Source organism: Mchenga conophoros, linkage group LG10 (genome assembly GCF_057382185.1).
Source record: "Mchenga conophoros isolate Kocher_MC1m ecotype Shallow Benthic linkage group LG10, M_conophoros_male_GT1.1, whole genome shotgun sequence".
Lineage (NCBI taxonomy): Eukaryota > Metazoa > Chordata > Actinopteri > Cichliformes > Cichlidae > Mchenga > Mchenga conophoros.
This window is the reverse complement of record NC_140535.1, coordinates 30,882,971-30,910,360: the sequence shown is the minus strand read 5'-3', so window position 1 is coordinate 30,910,360 and position 27,390 is coordinate 30,882,971. Positions and strand designations below refer to the sequence as shown.

The following is a 27,390-nucleotide window of genomic DNA, read 5'->3' as shown; positions in this document are numbered from 1 at the left end:
AACAGAAAGGTGTTTGAAGTCCCGTGTGAAGTTTCTGCAGTTGGTAGTGACTCGGTGTGGCTCATTTGCTGGTGCTTTTGGTGACTGGGCAACTTTATTTGGTCAAAGTCAATGAAGCCAGATACCAGGATCACTTCCCAGCACTGCTGAGGAGTTTTGTGGAGATACCGATTTCCTTTTCCAGCAGCACTTTGCTGACCGTGCTACTACCGTGACTGACCACCCAACTAACCTGCACTGTGGGACCGCTATCAAAGCAAACCCTCAATACATTAGCAGGTGTAGCAAGCTGATCGCCTTCAAATGACATTGATGCTTTGGTGCAGTAAGAACTAAAACAGTTCCAACCAAGGACTATAACCTCACAGAAGTCGGACTCATTTTTGATTGATCATAGAAAATACTCCATGAGCCATCATCATGAAAACACTTGAGATATTTCACTTTACATGTACTGAAAATAAAATATTTGAAAATTTTTCTTTTGGACTTTTTCTTGACACTCTACTTGTGTCCTGATTTAAAGTTAGAAAATTGTATCTTTTTGTATCTTGTACCTTTTTTTTTTTTTTTTTTAGGTATATGTAAAACAAAGAAACAGACTTGCAATCCCTTTTGCTCTAGGTATAGATCATTGCTGCACATCTAAACCACATCAGACAATCTTAATTGTTTTAATTAAAAAGCGAATGATGTTTTGTGATTCACTAAAACTCAGGCTCTATAGATTTGTAACCTGTAGAAAAACAACAGTTCACTTAAGCACTGAGGAAGATACAAAATCCTTCAAAAAGCAGTTAATGAAAAACCAACGATTTCTGAATGAATTTGAAAGCTGCAGTTGGTGCCTGAGCTTGACAAGAAGCAGCTGGAATTAAGAATTGGCCGAGTATCTTAAGAGTAGTCTGGAGTCAGGCTCAGTTTGTATTATGTTTACCCAGCTGCAGTTTTTGCCGGCTCTACGGCTGCACTTAATGGTTTATTACATTGGATGGCAGTTGTGAGTAATGAATTGTACCTTGTTTCTTGCAGCTTAGATAAACTGCTGGATTCGGGCTTGTATACTGGAGAGATAACAGAGCTGTCGGGAGGCCCGGGAAGTGGCAAATCTCAGGTGAACATTTCCTACCTTACCTCTCCGTCACTGATAATTTCAGCCTCATAAATTCACTCCTTTTTAGAATTCCCCGTTCTCCCGTAGAATAAGAAAATGCACCTTCCAGAGTCGCTGTTTAACCGAAACAAATTGTTCATGTTAACTTTAACTATCCCCGACATGCTTCCCTTCGCTTGTAGGTGTGCTTTGGTGTTGCAGTGCACATTTCTTACCAGCTGAAACAGAGTGTGATCTATATCGATACGACAGGAGGGCTGGCTGCCAGCCGCTTGCTTCAGATGCTGCAGGCTGAAACCAGCAACACAGAAGAGCAGGTGAATTACCTGAAGCTGCATTGAAAATTTTGGGTTATTTGAAGGAAAATAAAAACAAGCAACTTCTGCTTTACAGATGGAAGCTCTTCAGAGAATCCACGTCTTCCGTTTATTTGACGTTTACGCTCTGCTCGACTGTCTGTACAGTCTTCGCAGTGGTGGGCTTCAGCAGGTTTGTTGACAATTGCTTTTTTATTTCGCTTAAAATACACCAGCAGTCTTTCTGTAGCTGGGGAACCTTTGTAGAAAGACGAATCAAATTTCAGCAATCTAATTTTGTCACATTTTGTATTAGGCGTCTGTTGGCGGCGGCTCTGTCAAGGCGGTGATTGTGGACTCTGTGTCAGCTGTTATCTCGCCTCTACTGGGAGGCAAACAGAATGAAGGTGATATCTCTCTCTGCTGGTCCATCATAGTCAATCATACCTCAGGCTGTTTTTACACCTTCAGCCATAAAACTGAAAATAAATGTCACAACACGTTTAAACACATCTGTGGAAGCATGACAGCCAGTCATAAGAAAGTGGCAAAATAACACACTAATATTTGTGGTGTCACATTAAACCGCAAACCATTACAGTTTAAGCATGAGCTCGAACCTCTGCTGTCAGTTATAAATAGAGCTGTTTTCATTAAATATGTAATTGCTTAAATTCGAGTCTGGCCTCTTGGGACTCAAAATAATTGAAATTCGTAATCCAAGTGAACTTCATTCAATTTGTAATGTTTGTAGAAAGCTCCAAAACTGTCATCTAATTAAACTGACAGTCAGTGCACCAAAATTCAAAGGTTCTTATCTAAAATAAACCTGCCTGTAAAAAGACATAACAATGCAAGCTATTAGCACTCTGCAATCTCTGCTGGTCTGTGTAGTGCAGCTCCTGATTGCTGAATAACTCGATTCAAAGAGAAAACCAGAAGAAGAAAATCCAAAAAATGAAATCAAACTATCGGATAACATCACAACACATGAAGACAATAACATTTCTCTTACCTGGAAACCTTTCGGCCTCATTTTCAACTCCACATTTTTATTCCTGGAATCCTCTGTAGTACTGTATTTTTCATACATAAGGCGCACCGGATTATAAAGCGCATTAAGCGAAACAAAACAGTCAAATAAGTCCAACTTTACTCAACTCATTCTTCTTGCTTCCTCTACTTCCGTACCATTGATTCATTAATGCTGAATTCTCTCGCAGCGGCTCTATTCCCATGTTGTTGCAGTATATTAATGACTAACCTCGTATTGTGGATGGATTATCTCAGTTGTTCTCCTGACTGAAGTTTGGTCCGTTTACAACATCCTGCCATGCGATTGCATTTGTCCCTAACCATCAGGAACCCTCACGTTAATTTTTATCAAGTGGAAAAAAGTTAGCGTTCATCCTCCAGCTTCACTGTGTTTATGTTATGCTAACATAGCTGTGTTGCTAGCGATCACGTAGCACATCATTATATACCAGCTGTCCAACTTCAGTAACCCTACAAACGTCACTGCTGTTTAGCTTTCTGTCTTCATTTATGTTGGAAGTGATAGCAGAGCTGTACGTTTGAATTTTTTCAGAAATCTCTCAGTCAGAACATGCTATATCATGTTTAGGTGGAAACTAGCGAGCTAACTTCCTGCTAACTTCTAACTCTGTTAAATTTATAAATTCTGTTTTCATGGATGCCTGGATGTTAAACTTAATTGTTAAAACCTGGTAAAGGAGCAACACTGATTATTTTATTAAAGATGAAAGAATTTAGACAGTTTTAAACTCTCAGTGATGCTGCAGTATTCGTTTGACTTTGGAACCTGAAGAGATGGAGTTTAGGACCCAGATTACTCTGGGAGGCTCCTGACTAATGCTCCAACAATCCATCAAGCGGTGCGGCTTCATAGCTTCAAAGTCGTACTAAAACATTTTTTGACAGATTTTTGAGCGCCGTGTACCACATAAAATCGGTTCAAAGTCAGTAAGTACAACCAGAATTCATACATAAGATGCACCGGATTATAAGGCACTGTCGATTTTTGAGAAAATTAAAGGATTTTAAGTGCGCCTTATAGTCTGAAAAATATGGTACGTTTACATGTATTTGGCTCCTCTTCCTTTAAGGCCACCTTAAACCAGGGTTGTCAAACTCAGTTTTAGCTGGAGGTGCTATGTGTACAGAAGTATTTGGCTAAATCTCTTACCTCTGAATTCAGGTGTTTTCAGTCACAGGTGTATTAAATCAAGCACTTAGCCATGCAGTCTGTCTTTACACATATTTGTGAAAGGATGGGCTGTTCGAAAGAGCTCACTGAATTTGAGCACGGTATGGTAATAAGATGCCACAGCGTGAAATTTCTTACATCTACACTTCCTGTAGGTATGAGGTGTAGGTGGTATTGTTCATTTATCCTTATAGTTTATGTAGTTCAGTGATGTGTTAATGGATTAAAAGAGTAAACAAATAATTGATTTTAAGTTTGCATGCATATAAAAAATAAAAATGAAAAAGTTGCATAACCATGATTCTGTTCAATCAAGAACAAACACTGACAGTAGGAGGTGTTTGTTTAGCTTACTGTTGGGAATGTTAATAAACCTACAGCCTGCAGTTTTCAAGAAACTACACTGATTGATAGGCCACATTAAAATTAGCAAAGGACTGGATGTGACCCACAGACCTTGAGTTTAACACATGTGCTTCAGGCAAACAACAGTGAGAGAGGAGTGTTGGTGAGGAAGCCATATTAAAGTTATCCACACTCGCTCACGTCATCCAGAGCTGAGAGTAGAAAACTGCTTGAAACAGTCTTCGGAGCAGGTTGAAGCTCGAGATCATTTAAATGCTGCGTTTAAATATGAGCATCCAGCAGAAAATAAGAAAAGCATAATAGGTCCTCTTTATAGATGAAGCAAATGCACTCCTTTCAGTAAATAAGGACGTCTTTGGTTTTTACAGCCCACCATCTGTGGAATTCATTGAATGTTTCCTATGCACTCCTTAGAAAAGGAGTCAGCCCTTTACTGCTGGATTATAATTCCAAATGTAATTTGTGAGCTCGGGCACACTGCTGCTGTGCTCAACTAATTACAGTAATGAACAGCACAGTGGAAAATTTGTATCCAGTAATTTGGGTTTGGCACACAGTAGAGTTCATATTACTTCTGAAGAAAAAGGTAACATTTTTAAGGTTTTAATTAAGGAATATTCAAAGCACAGAGTAATGTTTGGATTGTTATGGTTATGAATTTGGTAAAATATTAAACATGCAACAGATCACAAGAGGATAAATTTAAAAGCAAAAACAGTCAGGAAGCAACTGAAAAACATTAAAAAACGCATTTTAAAAAATAGAGGAAGGTGAAAATCTCAACGTATGTTGACATGATCCGTGTGACTTTTATACTCGCTACAATTAAAGAGTGTTCCTTATATTTCATGCACCATTTCAGCCTTAAAATGACTGAAAATGAGTGGACCATCTGTAGTTACTTTCTGCCACATGATTACCACCACATGCTTTTGTCGTTTTATTTTGTCAGCTGCGACCAAGCTTATTTGGTAGTGCTATACCAAGACACCAGCCATCGGTTAGCCTGCTAATATGTGTAATTTAGCACCAAATGTAAAGGTTAGCTTGCTACTTTTGCAGATTTTTATTAGGAAACTTTGGAACAACAAGCTTTTACAGTTCGATGCACTGGTGAAATACAAATGTCTGTACCTAAAGTGACAGATCCGTCATGGACATCGCTACAAGCTTCAACAAGCAACCGCAGCTTTTTTAAGTCAACTCGAGCAATTTTTAGGAATGCAAATTTCGCTGTAATAAATTTAGCTTGAGCTGCTACTGTTGAGTTGCTTTGAAAGTTCCTGTGACAGAGCCTGAGAGTATTCTGTACATGAACTAACCTCTCTACAACTTCCTTTGCCTCCAGGCATGTCCTTGATGATACAAGTGGCAGGAGCTCTTAAGACGATGGCAAAGGACTTCAACGTTGCTGCTTTGGTACGGATGACTCAGTCTTTGATGTGTGCTGCTCTAAATGCAAGATGCACTTCCAGTGTCAATCTAAAGTCTACACAAACTACTTCTTGTTATTCTTTCTGAGAAAACTAAACATTTTACTGCTTTTTTGGGTTAATAAATAGGATTATAATAATTCAAAAAAATAGTTTTAAAGTAAAATCAACCCTGTTTAGTGAACTGCAGGTTTTAATTATGTTTAAAAAAAGGAGTATGCACGTTTAAAAAGCATGCACCAAAGCAAACTGATCTTCACCTCAAGTGATGAAGTTATTTGAAGGGAGATAAAGATAATTTGGTAGCCTTTCAATAAAAGTGGGACGATCTGCTTGTCCCACTTATATCTTCCGTCTTCTAAAGCTTGTGTTACGCGTGGGAAGCTGTACCAAAGCATGGTGCGATAATCTCCTGAGAGTGAGGGAAGAAACTAACACGATGGTGTCTGGGCCCACAGGTAACAAACCATGTAACAAGAAGTGGCAGCGGGGAAGTGCAGCCCGGCCTCGGCGTTTCGTGGAGTCACATCCCGAGAACCAGGATCCTGCTGGAGCGAGTAGAGAAGGCGGCGGCTGTCAGCCAGCCCAGTCTGCGCTCTGCAAAGCTGATCAAGTCTTCCAGACAGGTACAAGAAGCAGCATTAACTTGCAGAGCAACCAGCTCAGTGTTGATTCTGTCGAGGGGTTTCGTTGTTGTCAAAACATCTTGTTAAAATGGAGACTTTGAAGTCGTGTTTGCCCTTTTAATAAGAACCGGTCTGGTTTGATAAAGACATGTTTTATTCCTCCGCCGAGACACGAGCCAAGGCGAGGAACGTTTTCCGTTTGTTTGTCTTCGAGATTAAAAACACTACCAGATCAGATTTGAGTAAAATTTCTGGAGAAGAGGAGCATGGGCAAAGGAGAAGCCTATTAGTGGGGATAAGGATCACTTACATTTATGCTTAGCGTCCACACTCCTCCTGTATTTAAACTGGGAAGGCTATTCCAGTAACGTAATGTTGCTTTATCCATTCCAAAACCAGTTTTGATGTTTGTTTGGGGTCATTGTGTTGATCCCAATTCTACATAAAGTTTCATCTGTCTAGCTGCTGATCTAAGGTGCTAAGTTCATCCACCATGAGAAATGAGTTGGTCCGTTATGGAAGCCACGACAGGTCAACTCGTTTTTCAGACTTTTTGGATGTTCACTTAGTTCATCCCTTTTTTTTCCCTAGCACCACGAGTTCACCTTTGGTCTTCTTCAGTGGGATTTTCACTGTAATTTTCAGACACAGGCCTGTGTTTGTTAGTAAATGCAGATTATTTCTGAAACTGCACTAAAACATGTCTCAGTGGGGATTACTTTCATTTCACAACTGAATTTGATTTGATAGCATCTTAGTTTGAACGTATCCTCTCGGGTTTGATAACGATCACTGATATTTCTTCGACATCAAAGATCTTTTAAACCAACATTTTTGTTAAAAATAATGGGAGGAAATTCACTCTGCATTTTCTGCTCCGGAGTTATAAAAGACGGTCGTCAGCGGAAACAAAGCAGCTTCAGAATGAACCGAGCCAGTGAATATTTAATATTGTGGCAGCGTTGTGTTTAACTAGGTCTAAATCAACTGTCATGTGCTCTGTTTCTTAGCCTTGTCACATCAAAGAGGAATTTGACTTGCAGTGGTGGAGTCGCTCAGAAAAAGGGTCCTCGGGAAAGAGGAAACTGGGTGAGACGGATTCCTGATGAGAGCAGCCGTAATCCTCTGCATAAATGTCACACCAAAGGTACACGCATGTTTCTGGGTCGAATTTGGGAGAAAGTGTCTTTTTGAAGTACTCTGCTAGCATTCAAGCGATAACTAAACTTTATTCCAATTAAAAACGGTCGCCACAGTTATTAGCTTCAAAATTGACCTATTTAGATACTGCCGGCGTCATGCTCTGTCAGTCATCTGCTGCAGCTTTGGCATACTGGCCTGAGATTTTATTCTTACCTGTTGGAAAATCGGGAGGAATATAAAGGCTTTTCTCGTGTTTCTTTCAGGCATAGCTGGGTAGGCTCATGCGAATTCTTCTCAGAGTGTGAATACGTTCGAACATTTAATTAAAGCCACCTCATAGCCTGAAGTATCCCACGGATGAAAAAGGCAAATCTGAATTATCCCTGAAAGCCATTCTGATGCAGCAGGCTGAAGGGAAAAACCTCTCAGCATTTCACTGGATCATACAAGGAGTCTCACGATCGAGAAAGGGAAATGTATTTGGTTTAGCTGGAGCAACGCCTTTTTAAAACAAATTCTCTCCATATGGTTTTGGGGAAATCTGGCACAAGCAGAGCTCTCCGGAGATTCGCGCATGTTCATAACTTGTAGCTTCGGAGGCCAGCATTTATGCCATTCATCTCTGTGACACCACAGCTTTTATTGCAAGTGGCTCCAATGCAAATCAGTGCGACGCTCCAAACACAAACCGATGAAAATGAGACACGCTGGAATGATGTTACAGGGACATTTTTATTGTCTTTGTCAGGTTTGTTTATTCCTAAAGGCAGACAGATGTTTGTTTTCAGTGCAGGAGCTGAGCTTTAATATCAGAGTGTTCTTCAGGCAGTCGAAAGTATTGCTTGATGCTTATTTAAAAAAAACAAAACTGGTTCATATCCTAGACTTGTGTGTAAAATCAGTGTCAAACTGTACGTTACTCATGATTTAGAGGCTATATTCTACATTGTTACAAAATATTCTACACCCCATATAATCATAGACTAATCTAGCACTCCACCTCCAACCTAAATGTGTGTTGCATCTGTTGGTCCGCATGAGCAGAAAGGTTCAAAAAGAATAAATTAAAATGACCTGAGAGCAGTGGCATTTGAAAACATAGACAGTCACGGTAACATCCCCAAACTTAGAGCTGCCCTCTGAACAAATAACATCACCAGAAAACCAGCAGTTCATGGCTGGGTGAAAGCAGTGTATAAAATGTAGTTTCCTCCTCTTTTATTAACAGGGAGCTACGACACGCCTCTTGCGGATACATTCCCAGATCCAGCTGGGGGTCACTTTCTGAGCCTGGCTCTGTTCTTCGGGTTCGGCCAGAGTGTGCGTGGCGGAGGCTGCGTCGTAATCTGGCACGAGGTCCCCGTCGTACGCCACGAAGTATCGCCTCAGCTTGTTAAAGTCCTGCACCGAGTCGGGCAGGAAAAGCTTCACGCCGCTGAAGATGTCCAGCAGTGTCTACGGGGAAAACAGTGAGGTCAGCAGAACAGACACCCTGCAGCAATACTTTCCCTACATTCAAGGGAGCAAAGTGCTCTGCTTTTCTGCACTGTTCAGGCTGTGTAATATTACCATGTCACTGATGGAAATGAAGAAAAAGACTATTTGATATAAAGACATAAAAAGGCTTTGTAGAGCTCAGTCTGTGATTAATATCAGTCCAACTCTAACAGTCAGTAAACCTTAACAGAATCTCTTCACGTCCAAAGAAGAATTTACAAACTCTGAATTTGTTGCAGTCTCACAGGGGACACCTGCATTAAAGGATGCACACCCAGGCCTTGTTGAAATATAAACTATTGTGGCAGTAATTAAGGAACAAACAGCCAGTTTCCGCTTGTGATTGCTTGAGATAGTGGAATGGTGTTAGTGAGGTGGCCACATTTCACAGAGTGAAGACAAACTCTGTAAAGGTCAGACCAGGATGTGAATAAACATTCAAGTTGGATCTAACAATCACAGCGGCTGCTCGGCCAATACTCAGCACAAACCGGCCTGTTGACCTGGTTCAGTTAATGACCTCATATACGCAACATTGTACATGTAAACTTTTCTTCAGAAATTGGGAATTATTGGCATAATTCTAGCTTCAAAAACAGTCCATAAGCTGGTTAAAGGTTCCCCTGCCCGTTCCTGTTTCTGTCCTTTGACAGCAGTTACCAGAGTTGCAAATATAAAGAGCCACTAAACCGCCAAATTTGGAATATTTGTATCTTTAACACTGTACTGAAAACGAGAAAAAAGTTTTAAAACTGTCAAGATTTTATTAGTCAGCTGGCCTCTGAGTGTTGTAATCTATAACCTGTCAAAGCCATAAACAACGCACTGATGCACTAATTTTAGAACAGGATTACAGTTTTTAACAAACAGTTACTTTGTTTTATGATTGTCAGACCTTAAAAGAAACTTAAAGATGGATTTAGTTTAATAATCCTAAATAGCATTTGTTTCTTCACATTAACTGCGTCCACAGAACACATTTAAACACACGTTGTGTTACTAACCTTGTCATTCCTTGGCTCCAGTTTCTGTGAGGTAGCTTTTGCTTTAGTTTGTCCATTGCTGTGGACACTCTCACTCTTCTTCACCTGATAAGAAACAGTCTAACGTTAGGTCATCACTGCAGCTTTGGGTTTGCGCCTTGTGCAATTCTCGTGTTCTGTAACGATGAAACTTTTCTTTAATGTAGCACATGAGATGTAAAGAACATTACCTTCTTAGCACTGGGTGCGTCTGAGCTGGGAGTGCGAGGCTGGGATTTCACCGCCTTGGCTTTGGGTGGAGTGCTGCTGCCTGCAGAGTGCATGTTATTGATTACACTTATAACAAAGCAGCATTTGCAGCACTGGGGTCACTTTAAAGTGTCCACAAATTTATTTCTGCATTATATTAACTTGAATTATGAACCAATGTCTAGAATAAAGGACATGCATATAAACATATCTGTGTGAGCCTGCTTCTTTAAGTAGAGACATTAAAGGTGAACAGAGTTACTTTACTCTTAGATATCACTATTAAATTACTGCAGTTGATTAGTTACGATAAGAAATATTTCCTGTATTAGAAGTTTCTGAAATGTTGTGTTTAGTTGCGTAAACTAAGTTTAAAACAGTTAAAGCATCATGCAAATATTTATAAAGTTTTGCACGATGCGAGCAAACCTGCAGAATCTAGACAGGAGTGTTTGGTTTATGTGTAAAATTCTATTATCATTGGTGGAAAACAATTTACTGGTTAAAAAAAATATTTTTATCTTCAAGGGGGAAAAAAAAGCAATGCTCTAATAAATGTCCACTAACCTGCAGATAAATCTTAAAATCTCACATATGCATTTATGGAATTTTCTTAAATAAACATCTGCATGATGGAGACTACTTTTTCTTTATGTGGGTGTTTCCAGGAAGGGCAGAGACGCCTGCAAGTTGAAAGCGATTCATTTGAAATCTCAGGGTCCCTCCTCAGTCTCAGGCCAGACTGTCAACAAGCTCAGTGCATATTCTGCACATTGTGTTGCAGACACAGTCAAAGCATCACCTCAATCATAACTGGAGGGTTTTACTTATTGTGTGTGCAAAGATGCTAAACTTTAACCCAGTTACAATGAAACAACGAGGCCTCAAACATTTTAACAATACCTATTCTGCCTCAAATACAAGGTTATGAATTTACTGATTATGTAAACAAAGCTGTATCAATAGCATTGGTGGCATTTTAAAGGGAAGTTTCCAAAAATTAAAAACAAGAGTCTTTAACCACAAATAAATTGTGGTCATTTGAATCTTCACTTTTTAAAGTATTAAGTGTAACTCAAACCAAATCTTAGGTAAATCCGGACACACAACAACAATGTAATTTCCCTTTATGTACGTGACTTGTGAACTTACTCGTCTTCTTGGGCGGAGCGCCTTTGTTGGAGGAGGACGATGGCGAGCTTCCTCCGCTGTCCCCCCCCGATGAGCCCTTGTCATCGTTGGATGTAGACGGACCTGCTGTCACTTTGAAGTCGCAGTTCTCCTTCGATATGCGGTACAGCTCCTGTGCAGAGTGATGAAATGACAACATGGGCTTCGGCCAAGAGATGTAATGTTCTGTGTCAGTGGAGATTGAAGACCCGTGCCGGATTCAAATAATTAAGCCCAGGCATGTTTTACTGCCTCGGCCAATATTTCAACTCATCCGTCAATACTCGCGGGAAGACTGCAAATTTGCTCCTCCTCCCCGCCGTTTCAATCATACTTCATGCTGTCCCCCTGGGTGCTTTGTTTAACAGTGGGATTAATTATTCCATTCCTCCCGTCACCTGTATTACTACACATCCTACCATTTTTCCCCCATCATATTTTACAATAGAAAGCAATTAGCAACAAGCATCCCCTAGAAGATACGCCTCAGTTTTAAATGAATGGCTGATTTCTAAAACGTCTTTTGTGCCGTCTCAATAAAACTTCATCACTGAGCAGCGGCTAATTCTTTCTCAAGCACTACAAATCAAAAACGCTGATATCCTACTTTAAGCTGGTGCAAGTTGGTGGCGCTCTTCCAGTCCTTGTCATCGCGGATTCTCGTCATGCGGGGGAAGCGGATGGAGATGCCATCAGCGGTGTGCATTTCCGATTTGGAAAACTCTGCGCCTGTGATCTCCCACACAGGTGCTTTCTGTAGCACAGGAAACACATAATCATATATAAAAGCCACAAAGGGTCACTGCATGCATTAAAAACACCTCCCATCTCAGAGCCCGTCATTATCTCGGCGCTTTTCGGGGGTAATTCATTTAAAGGAATTCCTGTGGATACACGCAAGAGACGCTTTCAACTTCTAATTTCATTCAAAGGGTGTGCAGTATCCAGATATACAACTGTGCTCTGCGTGAACAGGCCTGCTGGGAAATCCAAATGTGCTGAGTAGTGACATCTCACCTCAGGATCGCGGATAATGAAATCTGGATAATAGTTCTTGATGATTTTCAACCAGCCAGGGATTTTGCTTGGCTCCTACATTAAGACACAAACACACACAGACACACAAAAGATTAATTTTCAATTTTATGATATCAGCTCAATATTCCTGGTTAACCTCTAAGTGGATTCTCTCTGACCTTGCTGATTTTGATCACATCCAGCTCTTTCTGGAGCCTGGCCAACATGGCGTCGTCGTAGCCTCCGGAGCACTTGGTGACTGTGCACCATTTCTTGGAGTCTGGGTCGTAACAGCCCATTAGAAAACTGGACATGATGCCCCCTGGTGGGTAGAAGAAGACGCGCAAGCATTAGGTGAACTGCTTCCCACAGAATAGTCTCTCCACCAGCACCGACTTCTCAAAACCTGCCTCTTCAAATTATCTTTTTTTCTCCTTCCCACTCACTTCCTACAGCCTCTTACGACAAGCGTTTCATCTGATTTATTGTTTCTGCTCTATTAGCTCGTTTTCAACTACACGAGTCGTTTCATTAAGCACGCTTTGAAAACTTGTACCTTTCTCGTTGTGTTTGTTATGTTGTTGCACACTCATTAGCCAGCCTCCTCAATGGCCCCTGCTTCAAATCTCACCTGCTTCTCTATTTCACCCATTGGCATCTTCTCCTTATGTAACAGCCTGTATCTGCACATTTTTCATATGAAATCCTCCAATTTGGTTATGTTTTCCCAGAGTAACGGAGCTGTCTTGTTAATTTCATCATCCTATCTAAACATAATACATGCAAGAATCGTGTATTTATATTTTCGCTTTGTGTCACACCTGCAGAAGGCTTGACCCCGTCTTTCACAGCAAAATTAAAAGTTGGGGGCAAAAGTAAAACTGTCTTAACCGTTCAAAGCTGTTTTCATACATGAACTCCAACAAATGTCTGGAGAATACAGTCAGGAAATCATCTGAAGCTGTCCTTTTTCCCCTGCAGCACACAGCAGGAGAGATTTCGCATCAGACTAATTCTCACTGCTGGAAAAAAATTGTTCAAGAGAAGTAGCTGCCTGACTGAAGCGTGTGTGGACTAACTGGACTATTACACACACGCTGTACTCGCACTGCACAGATCATCGCAATCAGATGTCACTTTGTTAAAGGCCTTTAATGTCCTGACTGCGTCAGACATTTCATTTCAGTTCAGTTCAATTCTATTTTTGTAGTTCCAATTCACAACAGCAGTTGTCTCAGTGGGCTATCGTACTGGAAGATAAAGACTACAGCCCAGACAACCCAGTATAAGCCTGTACTTGGTGACAGTAGGAACAAAGAAATCCCCTTTAACAGGAAGCAGGAACAGCTATCCACCACAAGAGGGCGTAAAACAAAAAGAGCACAGAAAGAGGCCACAAAATAAAGAGAAATCAGTCAAAAGTTAACGGCGTGCAGTAGCGGCATTTAACCACACCAGGAGAGAAAAGGGGTGACTGGAGAAGTGCTCGGTGCATTATGGGAAATGTCCAAGCAGTCTGAGTCCATAACTAAGGAATAGTTGAGGGTCACCTGATCCAGCCATAACTGTAAGCTTTATCAAAAAGGAACATTTGAAGCCGAATCATTAAAGTAAAGATGGTATCTGTCTCCTGAACACAAGCTGGAGCTTCCACAGAACAGAGAGGCCCTGACAGCTTTAGGCTCTGCCTCCATTCTACTTTTAAAACATGTAAAAATCACAAATAAACCAGAGAAAAGTGCTCTATTTGGATAGTATAGTGCAACGAGGTCTTTGCATTCCCACATGTGCTTTTGTTGGGTAATGTCTATAGTTCAGTGATCCATTAAATGTGTGAAAATGGCTTAAATCACCTCATTTTATGGCGAAACAGAATTGTCAGGGTGAATAAAATAAAGCATCAAGAATGGGAAAAGACTCCATGCCTAATGAAGCAGATGGTTAAGGCTTTACAGACCGTTTGAGCCTTTCCCGTAGAAGGCTCCCAGCACCACCAGGTCAGCTGTGTCTGCCATCGCCCCTTCATTCAAATAGTCCTTCTTTACTTTCAGCCAGTGGCGCTTCCCCGGCTCATAGGTGCTCTGAGACACGCAGATATAAAGCCTCATCATCGCAATGTTTCAGCTACACGTACAGTTTAAGCATAACTTGAGAAATTGAACAGTAAATAAATCTGATTACCAAACGCCGTCATCAATGAACCAACTCACCTTTACGTCTTTTAGCACCAGACCTTCAAGTCCCTCCCTGATGACACGAGTTATCATATCCGCCAGATCCCCTGCTCTCTGACACACACACAGACGCACACGTTTTTAACATGTGTACGCATACAGCACAAAGACGCATTCACAGTTATACTTACAATGACGTGCTTCATCTCTGAGAACAGGATCCTGTTGGGGACTTCAACCATGTTGTCATGCAGGAACTTCCTGCGTTCACACAGAGGCCTGAAGAAGACAGAAAGCCAGCGGACACGTGAAAATCCACGTTTTCTCTCCGCAGTGCTCTAAAAGTTTGTAAACTTCTGGCTTTGCCTGGGATTCAAACTCCACTCGCACGGGTAAAATCCTCTGCTGCATCCCCACCTCCACATTTTTGCTCTTTATAGTCCTCACCTGATCTGCTGTGCTGGTGGGTTATTCCACGAAGAATCAATTAGTGCCTCCCAGCTGAGCCCCACAGAATCAGCCAATGTTTTGGTACAGTAATTTTTAGGATACCAGATAAAATCAGCCAAAACAAAATATGCCCACCTATGCTGTGGCGGTCCATTGTGAATAAGGGAGCGGCTGAAAGAAGCTTCTTCTTTTAACTTTAAGTATATTCAATAAAGGCATTCAAAGTTTTACCTTTATACTACGAAAACACTCAGTTACAGGCCTTTGAATTATCTAAGGGTGGGTGCAGCACTTTTTGAGAGTAACTTCATAAATTTAGTAAGTACAACGAAATTCTCAGGAGTGGAAAACACAGTTAAGCTCTGTGTAAATCAACTTTATACTTTATACCATTATTTCTGAGCAACTCTGAGCATAAATATCATTACATGTGTCACAATTTTAATAGGAAAACTTCACCGTTTAACTTATATTACATACAGTTAGAGGAAATAAGCACTGGAAGTCTGGATGTTTAATCTGTTGTCTGATAATACACAGGAGGGCATTAAAAAAGTGCATTGTGGGTAAACTCACGGGGCTCATATCACCATGAGAGAGAGGTGATTAGTCAAAGCTAGTTATGACTTATAAAAGGTCCCTTTTTATGAACTCTCTGATGCCAGGCAATCAGATTCTGGAGCCAATCCCCTCTGGCAGGAGGGAGTATTGGAGAAGTGCTCAGTGCATTCTGGGAAGTCCCCCAGTAGTCAGTGTCCAAAGGAGCATAACTAAGGAAGGATTCAAGGTCACTTGATCAAGCCATAACTCTAAGCTTTATCAAAAAGGAACATTTGAAGCCGAATCATTAAAGTAAAGAACTGAAGTTTCCACAGAAGAGAGAGGCCCATGGCTCCATGCCCAGTGAAGTGGATGGTTTAGGCTTCACCCTGGACATAAAGTTTTTGAGTCACTCCCCTCTGGCAGGAAGCTGCAAACCCATCGGGATCAATACTTCACTGCATTCAAACAGCAGCTTCTTTCCATCTGCAGCGGAACTGCTCAACAAAGCCTCCTCCACTGATTCACTTTATAATCACTGTTTTCCATTAACACACCATTATGCTTATTCAGCCCATTAACATTTGCACATTGGACTCCACTGCACTCCATATACATTTGAAAATTTATATTTATATATTCTCATAGTGCCTCTATAGAAGAACAGCTTAAGTATTTGTCCAACAAATTGAAGATCTCTGGTTCGTTCCTGCAAGGAAGAAAAATCCATTTGTGGAAGGCATTAAAAAAAAAAAAAAAGTATGTACCAAATCAAACTCTACCTGAGCACACAAGCATGATTTTGTGCTTTTGTATCAAACATTCACTCACATTTATACTTGGATGAACACAGTGAACAGCAAACTGGGGCTCAGCATCTTGTATGAGGATACTTAGGCATGCAGACTGAAGCAGGGATCAATCCCCAACCTTCCAATTAGCTCTACAGCTACCTTCGATATAAGGGAGCAGCTGAAAGTAGCCGTTATATATTTTTCTTTTGCACCACTGTTACACAAAGTCACATTACTTGTTTGTGTTAACACTTGGAAATAAATGTGATTCTGGTTCTGAGGTTTGCATAAATTAATTTTGATTTTTAAGGATCCTCAGACACCCTGTTACATGAACTACTCTTGCTCAAGTGGATGTGAATTTGAAGGTCACTAGATGCTGAAGACTGGTCCTCAGTGTCCTTCATTAATCATTTCAAAGTCCCCCTGTTCCAGACATACAAGCTCGAGTACTGATAATAAGTTATTATTTTCTTTCGTTAGAAAAAAAGGACTGCAAATAAAGTGAAATCTTTCCATAAAACCACAAATTAACCACATAACAGCGAGTGAGCAAACCACAAGGACAGAGCAGCCTATTAATGTTAAAAACGACATGCTTGCATCATCCCCATAAGGGGTTACTCTGCACAGTGAAGTGCAAAGTCATTTCTGAGACAAAGGATGGATTGAAAGAGCATTACCTCTCCATGAGACTCACACCATTGAAGTAGATACAGTCAAAAACAAAAAGGCACACCTTGGCATCTTGAAAGGCTGCTTTCTGAAGGGAGAGGAGAGGAAGGTTTGTGGGGTGACAAGAAAGCCAAGAGGGAGAAAGTAAAAAAAGCTGTGTGACAAAACAAAGAGCATAAAGTGGCTGCAGTGTTCTCACCTTGTGTACACCCAAGGTCCCGAAGGGCAGGGGTTTACTGGTCTTTGTGTCAATTAGGAGGACTTCAGCATCCAGTATCATGCTGTGGCCACCAGGAAAAGCCTGAGGGATGTATTCTTTGAAATGGGCCACCTGAAACATCAACACAGACACACACAGGGAGCTCAGTTACTGAGTGGAAACAAATACCATGTGACAACAACAACTATTACAACAAGCACAAACCTGTAAAAACAATAGGTTTCATTAATAAAGTGCATTATTTTCAACCAAAAAATGTTTTAAAAAGCAAAGATCAAATGAGACATTTGATGCTCGTGGTTCAGGCTTGTACCCACCATCCTCTTTTATAACACTGTGGGGGATGATCTAAACAGTTCTCTGCCGTTATCATTCATCAGAATAAAGAACATTAGGTACCTTGGACTGTTGTAATTAGACTCCATTCCCACCCCCACAGAATGTTAACCTAGCATTAACATAAATTGCCTAATTACAGCGGCTGAGGCTGCATAATTAGCCATTTGGCTGATGGGCTGCAATGACAAGACGGTCACTCAAGACAAAATGTCTGAAGCCTTCAGGCTAGAGGACTAAAAGTGGACTGCAGACACCATAAAAACAAGTACCAGGCTTTAAAATGCCTCAGAAAGCATAGGCTGCACTTCCACATGAGAAGCCTGGAAAAATATGGTGTGTATACATCACGCACAAGAGCTACATGGCTTTTTCCAACTTGTGCCATGCTTGGCATCCTCTTCTTTATGATTGTTGTGAAATGCGTTTTGTGTGCACCGAAGCAATTTCAAAGGGCTAATGAACATGATGCAGAGCTATTTATTCCTGCATGTTTAAGTCTCTGTGCATCATGCTGAGAAAGCAAATGCTGGAAAATCACTGTGGGAAATGTCTGAATTTCACGCTGGGAAAATACCTTTAAGCTGCTAATCCTGCCGGGGCAAACCTGAACACACTGCATCCTGATGAGCATTGTTACATTAATCAGTAAATAGCTTCACGGACCGGGAGCCCGCACATTTGCATCTGTGCTGTCTGTGCATGTGCGCGATAAGACTGACTTTGTGAGGCAGCACTGGTTTGAGGCTGCGACTGAAGTAGCTGAAGTTGTCTCCGTTCTTGTGGACCTGCACGCGCTCGCCATCGTACTTGATCTCAGAGTACATCCCGTTGGGGCATTTCTTCATGGCGTACTCGATGGATTTACACGCCTCCGCCTGAAACCACAACAAGGAAACAATCGTTTCTGAAGTTCTAATTGCTTTATGTGAACTTACTTTTCATGAAAGGTTTCCCAAGGTTGATCCAATTTAAGAAGACAAACAAGAAAAAAAGGTTATCAATCATGTAGGATTAACAGTAGATTCAACAATTTCCTTCACAATATGAGACCATTAATAAAAACATCCAGTGAGAATCACCAAGTTCGAAACCACGAGGGTGATGAAATTTTGTAAAACTTAAGTTTATGTCAGTATACGCCAAAAAGAGGGCAAACGGTGACATTTAAGTCTCCTCCTGGGATCTTTCAGGGTTTCTGTTGCTGGGAACCTCAGCAGCACACCTGGTTCATTAGAAAACCTTGAATTTCTTTAATCATTAGGAAGTTTTGCAGGCAACTACATGATGTGGACAGACAGAAGATGGCCAAAATTTATTTATTATTGCCATGACTTCAAAGTGACTACTCATTTACACAACACCAACCTAAATGACTATTTTGTATCCACTGAAAGACGATCTAGCGCTTCATCTTCTGCCAGCTCATGTTAGGAGAACAAAGTTAAAACTAATAACACCGAAGTTGCTCGCCTGTGGATCGTTAGAGAACAGCCTGTGCTAATCATTTGTAACCTAAAATGCGATGCGGGGATAGCTGCAGCGCATTTCCATTTTCTTTTATTTGGTGTAATTAAAGGGCCGCTGTGTAATGTGCAATTTAATGGTCTGTAAAACACATTTTAAATCATGCTGAATTAATATTTGCACTTCAGGATGGGTTGGGGACAGTTACGTGTCTGCAGTGCAGAGTTATCTGTAGGATCCAGCTGCTGCGTGTCTGGCTGTCGAGTAACAAACCATCAAAAAAACCAATATATTCTCTAAATATTCAGACATTTTAACTTAACATAAAGTAAACTTTGGCTCATGCTAAATCTTTAAGCAGGCTGCAAACAGACAGAGTGACTCAGCTGAATAGCCAGTCGTTCTCTCAGTGAATGTGTGAAGTTGGGACTGCTTTGTTTAGACTTGATGTATGGCCATCTTAACGACCGCTGCACAGAAAAGTACTTTTGCTCAGGATGAATGACGACAGACAGAAGAGCTGACCTTCTAAACTGAGGATTTTCTGTAATCCACATCTTTTCCTTGCATACAGAACTGCACAAAGCCTTTGAGCACACATCAGATTTAACACCTCTAATCACTACATTGTGATGTTTTTGCAGTGAACCACGGCAAACAAAAGTACGAGTTGCAAGATTTACTGCTGCAGAAGCCTTGAGGCATGCTCAGAGCTCAATCTACAAACAAGATGTTTGTCTAGACTATTTTAAAGAGAAACGTGGAAGTACCGAAATGCGAACAAGCACCTGTGCTACGACAACTTCACTGCCTTTGACCAAAGTACGACACAGTGACCATATTCTGGTGTTCATTTAGGCTGACATCTGAAGGCTGTGAATGCTGCAGCACAGGATCCACATCATTTTCATCAAACCCCTGATTAACCCAATCCTCTTATAGACCACTCCCACCAGGCTAGAGCTGCTTCCTCACAGGTTAAAGGTGATCACTCCAGGCAACTTTATATTCATCTGTATCGTCACTTCCCTCTAACACACACCGGGGTCAGGGGTTAACTTTTTCTTTTAATTTGTTACCGTGTCTGTATCCCTAATTTATATCCTGGTTTATTTCCACAGGTAACATCCGTCCCGTCCCCTGACACGTGTAATAAATCGGCAAAATAAATGAGGCCATTGCTTGGGGAAAAGTATCCTAATACTTATGTAAATATTTTAATTTTGTACTGTGCATGTGTGTCTTGTGTGATTTATGAGGTCAGAAAGGTCAGATGACAGACATCCTCTATTCCCTAATTGAGTTAATTAAGTTGAATTAGCTCACATAGTTTTTAAATGTGACTGCTTCTTCTTCTTCTTCTTTCTTTTTTTTTTTTTACATCACTGTGGTTCAAACACCTCAGCTTTGCATTCACATGAAGACTCGGAGATTAAAAGCAGGCAAAGACCGTGTGTATGTGCATCTGTACTGTATAATTTGACACTTTTTATTAGGAATCCTTACCAACATGGGCTGGACGGGGGTCATAAGTGAGGCCTCGATAGTGAGGAGTTTCTTAGGTCCTGAACCATTGGACACCTCCTGCTGATTCTTTAACACCCTTTCAATCACGTCTCCCAGATTACGCGAGGCCTTGAAGGCATCGTAAGCGTTTGGATCCACTGCATCCAAGCTGCATAAAGAGGCAACAATGACAGGCTGCTATTAAAAAAATAAAAATCACAGATCACATGATGGTCAGCCTGCATCTGACTGAGAAAACACAGCAGTGTCCTTTCTCTCTAGGGCAGGGACGAGCAATAAGCTGAACTCAATTCTGCTCAATATTAATTTTGTCTCTTTATAAATTACTGGTAAAGTCCTTCACAACAGTCCCAGTTTGTCATGTGGTCCCCTTGGGAAAATTACTGCGCACCCCTGCTCTCTAAATGCCTTCACGCAGCATAACAGTGCCTAACAGATGCCCTCATTGTAGGATCAAGGATCGTGCTTTTTCAGTGCATCTGTAGCCTTGATTTATTACGTTTATTTTTACAGAAGCCCACATATCTTTACCTGAAATGTATAATTTATGACCACAAAGAATGAAAGGTTGGTAAAGATCATAAATTACACAGACAAGATGGTCATAGTCACCATAACGTTGCCCAACAGCCACAAAAATCCTGGTGTGCACTTTTTTTTGTCCTTTTTTTCTCTCTAATGAGGACCATAATTTACAAAAATGATGTTACTGTGATCAAAATGAATTGAAATGAGAGATTAAGAACAGAAACACGGATGATGGGAGTCACAGGGTAGTTTTTCCATAACCACCTTCACAGTGACTTTTTGAAACTGGACGAGCTGCCCTCTTCTGGTCATTTGAGAGAATGCAGATTTAATGCAGCTTTAAAGCAACTGCCTCACTATTCAGACTTTCCATCTTTGCGTAAAATAAACCTGCCTCTGTCATGTTCAAAGAGAATAACTAAATAATCCAAAGATACTTACACGTGTTTAGCACCAGCGTTCATCTTCAAATCGTGCTTAATTAGGCGAACGATGCATTTCAGGTCATTACTGGTGCATCTGTAGGGAAGGGAAAATTCAGACTATTACTGTGAAGCAAATTCTGAAGCATTACAACATTTCGGGAAGACGAAATCTAAAAGCAAACAAATGACAAATATAAAATGATTGGATTAAAATGCCTTAAAGTGAATAATGGAAGCTGCACACACCTCAGAAAGAACCTGCTTCGTTAGAGGCAGCTGAAAGACGAACACTTGAGCACTGCAAGTTCACTTTACTTGCTTTGCCCTATTAATGTTATAGTATGCTAGCAAACCCTTTAGTTGGTACAGCAAAAAAATAATGTCCATGTCTGTTTACAGCTTGCAAGATGCAATTTATGACAAACAAACATAGCCTGGTGTCTGCTGCAGCGGAGGGGAGAATGCCAAATAAAGATGTTGGGATAATGTACGCGTTTGTGTTAGACATGCCCGAGGCAGGCAATCGAGAAAGGAGGGAAAAGTACACAAATGCAGGCAATAGAAAAAGCCATAAGAAAAAAATAATAAGTGGAAGGAAATAATTGTACCATAAATACTGGAAAATGGAACCTCTAAGTACGTCTTCCTGCTTCTACGGAGCTATCGGAACTTTTACAGGCAGTAAAGCAAAGACGTCACGTGGAGAGGTGCAGCTACAAACACCAAGGTCAGCCTTATTGGGGTTATTTGTAAGAATTACCATATCTTTTAACATTTTAACACTCAGCCTGACTGATATAAAAAATGATTATGTGTTTTATTACTTTTTGGCAATATCCTCCAGCTCGTTCTGCTGCTCATCCTCCTTCGTCAGCTGGGAAAGTCGGGTCAGGGATGCGTCCACTTCCTGGATGGTAAGGAGACTTTTGGCAGCTGGGGGAAATGATTTACTCTCATCAAAGAACATCCTCACCGTCTCAGACACGTCACCCTTAAAAGGAAAAACGAAACAAAAACAGACACGATGTCAAGAGCCTGTAATTCTGCGTTCGTGTTAAGGGTCTGTCCACTTCGAACACCGAAATACTGTAAGAGTGACGATTTATGGACGACAGACCTGCTCCAGATCGCGCACCATGTCATCCTGGTTGCTCCTGAATATGCGGCTGAAGAGTTTTACAATCTGCTTGTCATTGAGGTTGTAGACGCTTTTCACAACACCCGGCAGGAGCAATTTCACAGTCAGGTAAAGATCGCCGTGGAACTTATCTAGGATGGAAGACAAAGGAGAAAATTCACAGAAATGTAAAGATGACGTGCTGGATTTTGTATATATACAGAAAAAGGTAGAAAAAAAATAAGAGAGAGACAGCTACCTCCACTTGTGCCCTTCCTGAGGAACTTTTCAATAATCTGCGTCTTTGTATTGTAGCTGTTGTTTTCGGCCACCATGGCACAGAGCTTGCGAAACTCTCTGAAGAGGCAGTCTTTGTGCTGGGGGTCACAGAGCTGGGTGGACAGCGCGCTGCCTTGGCTGGCTTTGGCAGGGGAAGAGGACGCCCCAGGGCTGCTGCTAGAACTGCCAGCCTTTGTTGCTGTAAGGAGAGTGAAGGGGAACAGTGCAGAGACCATGATTTATTGATCACTATGAAGGGGCCGGAGTGGATTCTGAAAAATGTCAGCCTTTGTACTTAAGCCCGAATTCTCTACAACACTGATACTGGCTGAAACCATTGTTTTCAGAGCACGCCACATTCATATTATTTTTATTCCTATTCTGGCCGTGGCCCTCAGACTGTAGTGCACGAGTTTCCCTGCCTATTCAATCCAGTTTATTACTGGTGGCTTACATCACCACTGGGAATATGAAAGCAGTTTTGCTTCCACCTGTTTATCGCTTCAGTTTGCTGACTTGTGGATACCTGTAATTGAGCTATAAGCTGCAAAGGGAAACTACTAACAGAAAACCGCTTTAAAGATCCCACATAAGTTTGTTTACTTTTCTAAAGTGTTTTCATTTTAATTTAATTTAATTAACGTATGCATTTAGGTCCATTATGGAAAACTGCCAGATTTAGCCTCACAGGCTCATTTCCACCTGCAGTCCCTGGCAGGTTGACAACATTCATTCTATGCATACAAAAGACCCAGAAGCATGTAAGTGATGTGCGTATTTGGTTTACACAACTGCTAGTGACTATCTTGTGAATTCTTTGCATGTTAACGCATGTAAATTAATAATTAATAAGGACTGTTTTTTCTTTTTTCTGAGTGACTTGAATTTCGACATAACTCACCAGTGAAGCCTGAAAACTTCCTTGGCGCATTGACAGATGGGTCAGCGGGGGGAGCCATCAGCTGACCGGTGGTGTTCAACTTGGCCTGCACCTTCTTTTTTGGACTTGCATTAACTTTGGCCATCAAGTCTGCAAGACAAGGCGAGTGGATTTAGAAGAAAGAAGACCTGAGATGCCCTAACTTATTTATTTAATGTTGACAATATACTAGTGAGATCACACATAAGTGATGTGTATGGGACCTAGCTGTCACAAGACTACATATCAAAGAGTTTGCTGTATAATGCTATATGAATACATAAGCCAGGGCATGCCTACAGTCTTTATGGCTGTTTGTTCATTATCCTGTAACCTGCATTTAACAGCCTACACAAGGAAACCAGGAAATTAATCATTTTCCTCAAGAGAAGCAAAGAAAGCACAAGTTGCATGTATGCCCTAAATCTATACACAACCTATGCAAGTACCCAACGCTGCTTACAGCATTTATACTTGTGTCTCTTTTGCACTGCAACCAAAATGCTAGCTGTTGAGTTTCTGGCTTCAAGTTGATCCACTGTCTTCCAGTCAATTACAAAAAAATCAAAACAATTCACAATTACAATAATGTTCAGTTACATTTCCAGGAAGGCATACATCAGGTTACAGCATTGAGTTTCAAAGGGGTTTGCTCCTGCATAGATTTAATATAGATGCATAAATCCAAATTAAATCTCATTTTCCCTAATGACAGTTTAACTATAAATAAATATACAATAAATGGGCGAGTCAATTACTGACAAATATTTTTGACACATTATTGCAGCTTTCACTTGACAAACACTAAGTAAACATGTTGCCATGCCTTCACTGAACGGCCATCTAATTATCTGTACGGGTACAACAAGTAAGTTGACACTGGGCGGGAAGATGTGAGCCACACCACTGGTTTCATGTCAGTATCCCACATGTATTCACAATACTACTAGTATATCAGTCAGCTGCTGCACTTCAACTGATTTGCGGGATTGTGAATTGAAATTTCAAGAATAGATCAGGTCACATCAAAAGTGCACTGCAGCTGAGATTCACTGACTGTTGACTTTATGAACACAGGAGCTTGATCTGATTCCAACAATGGGTAAAATTTTCCTTTGGCCAAGGCTTAAATATTGCCTGTGAGCAGTAGAAGGGTTTAAATATACAATAAATGTATGTTCACAGACAATTTTTCTGCATAAAAAGCATTTTAAAAATGTGAAATTTACATTTTGAGTGGCTTTTGTACCTGAAACGTGTTTATTTATGATCTCCTTGTCAGCATCCTGTAATTCCTCCCAGCCCTCCAGGTCGGTGATATCCTCGATCTTCTTCGTGGTGGCTCTGGCTCTTTCCAGCTTTTCGAATATACACTTCACATGGTACCACTCTTTCATCTCCCCTGCAGACTCACTGAAAGGGTTTGGCACAACTTTGCCTATGCGCACTATTCCCTTCTGGATTTTGTCCTTGCATTTCTTACATCCTGCTGTGCCACGTTTGGCATATTCAACGAGAAACCTCTGATCTGCCATATCCGGCTGATTGGAGAAACTTTGATGCAGGAAAAGCCAGGGAGGATAGTTTGGGAGAAGACTGTGCTTTTGGGATACTGAGGATAATGCAGAGATTTTCCTTGTAAAATGTAACTCATGAAAAGACAAAGGTAGACGCTCAGCACATGAATAGACAGAAAAGGCCCTACACAACCTGAAGTGTTTCTGACATCTAACAAGTTTTCCACTGGGATTTAGGACTACGCAGATAGTCTTTTGAAGCAATAAAATGAGAGTTTTCTGCATTAAGTTGCAATGATGAACAGTTCAGAACCTAAAAAAAGCAAAAGGATATAATGGTTAATGACACAGCTTTCTTTTAAATACAAGGTACGTCAATATACTAAAAAAAAACCTAATGCTAACAGCTCTAATAAAAGGTTCACTGACTCAGCAGTATGTTATGCATTCATTGCAAGTGTAAATTTCCTGATTCCAGTTAGGCATTAACATTGCTTCCCACTGCACATTCACAGGGCTTCTGCAGGGTTCATAAAGGCAAATTTATTACATTGGATCCCTTTTTAAGGCAATTTAATACAATTTATAGTTGTATAATCCAAAATATTAATGATAAATGGAAAGCTAGTAGGGCCAGTATGACAAAACATTATTTGTAATATTTCAGCACTTACATAAAATTCATATAAAAATGTTTTTAACGACACAACTGAATTACTTCATGCAATGCTGACCTAAATCAGTGCGACTCTGGAGCCACATGAGTCTCTTTGATCCCGCTCTTGTGGCTCCAGGTGGCTTTGACAAAACAATTAGCAATCCCTGAAGAAATGGACTACGAATCCAAAAAACAAACAGAAAAACAAACAAAAAAAGCCCACAAAAATGAAACTTAGACTGGTCGTTTTTTGTTTGTTTTACTACTTTTAAAGCTATTGTGTTGTTATACGTTTTATTTATTGTCAAAATAGGCTACTTTTGCATTTCAAAAATTTTTGTTGGTAATAAAATAAATAGATTAAAAAAAAATAACACTTACAAAAATTATATACAAATGGCATTATCATAATGAAAATACTAACAGTTCCAGATAAGCATAACTAGGCTGCAGCAGAGTAGCCGCATGTGGGAAAATAATTTTGTTTCCTCCACCTATTAGTAACGTTGATAGGCTGACTTATAGTAATGGGCTGTGTAGCCTTCTTTATAAGGCTCCAATATCTTCTGTGGCTCCATTCAGAGTTTTTAAGTAAAAAAAAAAAAAGCCCTACATTTCGACGATAAATTACACAGATTTCAGTAGGCAGTAAACAAGGAAAAGGTCAGGATGATCCATGCATACAAACATGACCTTACAATTCTCTAACACAAATCTACAAAAAACAAAAGAGCACACGGATTACCCTGTTGGACAGAACAAAAAAAGTAAAAGACTATTACATGTCATATATAAGTTTTGGAATAATGGCAAACAGCTAAAATTTAAAGGATTAACGAACACAGATGTATCAAAGTGCTCTAGAGTGTCACTGGACAGTTTTTCTATCTTGTTTATTCTTTACTGTAGTGACTTTAATGCAACACAATGTTTTCAGTTCAAGGCTAATAAAGGATTTTGGAAAAGACACAAAATACACGTTGACTTATTTTAATATTTACGCATATTTGAAAAAAGAAAAAAAAAAAACAGCGTGCCTATTCAGTTACACAAACGTGCATTTTTAAATGTTAACGTTAAGCGCACCTCCAAAACATCCGACGTGTAAGTTTGCTGACACGAAGGCAAGTGGATATGCTCACTAACGTTAGCATTAGCAATGCTCACTTTGTTCTACGCTCGAAGGAAATTATCACGTCGACTTAATAGACTGCACACCAGTTATCACAAATACTTTAACATGCTACTAAAAGTGCTACACGTGTTTATGTACTGTACCTTAGAGAAGCCGAGTAAACGGTAATAGGACGCTTTAAACTGCTAGCACTCCTCATTGTTGTTAGCCAACAGCCCAGCGACGTTAAGTCAGCGTAATTGCAATTTAAATATGCAAAGCCTTTCCGGTTTGGCTCCGCAAAAATAAAAGTACTGAAATCTGTAGTAGTTCGATTGAGAACAGTTCCGACTATTTACGACTCGTATGTAACTCCGTTGTACTAATTGCAAGAAACCGTCCTCTTACAAAAATAGTAAGAGGTGCCCTAATTTGTGTCCAAAAGGAAACTTCGCGCTTTATTTTAAAAGACAAGCAACCATTTCCGGAAACTCTCTGCTTAACCCCGATTAACTTAATCACAACTAGC

The 27,390-nt window shown here is 40.5% G+C and overlaps 2 protein-coding genes across 2 annotated transcripts in view; one reads left to right on the top strand and one right to left on the bottom strand.

The window, feature by feature from the left end:
* rad51d (RAD51 paralog D) overlaps window positions 1-8,568 on the top strand; it is a 21,922-nt gene extending 13,354 nt beyond the window's left edge. The window contains exons 4-11 of the mRNA XM_085289806.1: window positions 1,033-1,114; window positions 1,297-1,431; window positions 1,508-1,603; window positions 1,727-1,817; window positions 5,352-5,422; window positions 5,895-6,062; window positions 7,073-7,209; window positions 8,434-8,568. Coding sequence (XP_085145932.1) covers window positions 1,033-1,114; window positions 1,297-1,431; window positions 1,508-1,603; window positions 1,727-1,817; window positions 5,352-5,422; window positions 5,895-6,062; window positions 7,073-7,168 — 739 coding nt within the window. The 3' untranslated portion in view covers window positions 7,169-7,209; window positions 8,434-8,568. The remainder of the gene's footprint in view (window positions 1-1,032; window positions 1,115-1,296; window positions 1,432-1,507; window positions 1,604-1,726; window positions 1,818-5,351; window positions 5,423-5,894; window positions 6,063-7,072; window positions 7,210-8,433) is intronic.
* Window positions 7,919-27,390, bottom strand: lig3 (ligase III, DNA, ATP-dependent). Its single transcript, XM_085289805.1, has 21 exons — window positions 27,026-27,390; window positions 24,822-25,402; window positions 23,555-23,683; window positions 22,634-22,852; window positions 22,375-22,526; window positions 22,082-22,248; window positions 21,274-21,351; window positions 20,284-20,452; window positions 18,033-18,188; window positions 16,954-17,085; window positions 16,763-16,842; window positions 14,487-14,574; window positions 14,332-14,409; window positions 14,079-14,202; window positions 12,301-12,443; window positions 12,122-12,196; window positions 11,712-11,858; window positions 11,087-11,237; window positions 9,916-9,995; window positions 9,707-9,790; window positions 7,919-8,660 (listed from the first exon to the last, which is right to left on the bottom strand). The coding sequence occupies exons 2-21, from the start codon at window positions 25,372-25,374 to the stop codon at window positions 8,427-8,429; spliced, it is 3,039 nt and encodes a 1,012-aa protein (XP_085145931.1). The 5' UTR covers window positions 25,375-25,402; window positions 27,026-27,390; the 3' UTR covers window positions 7,919-8,426.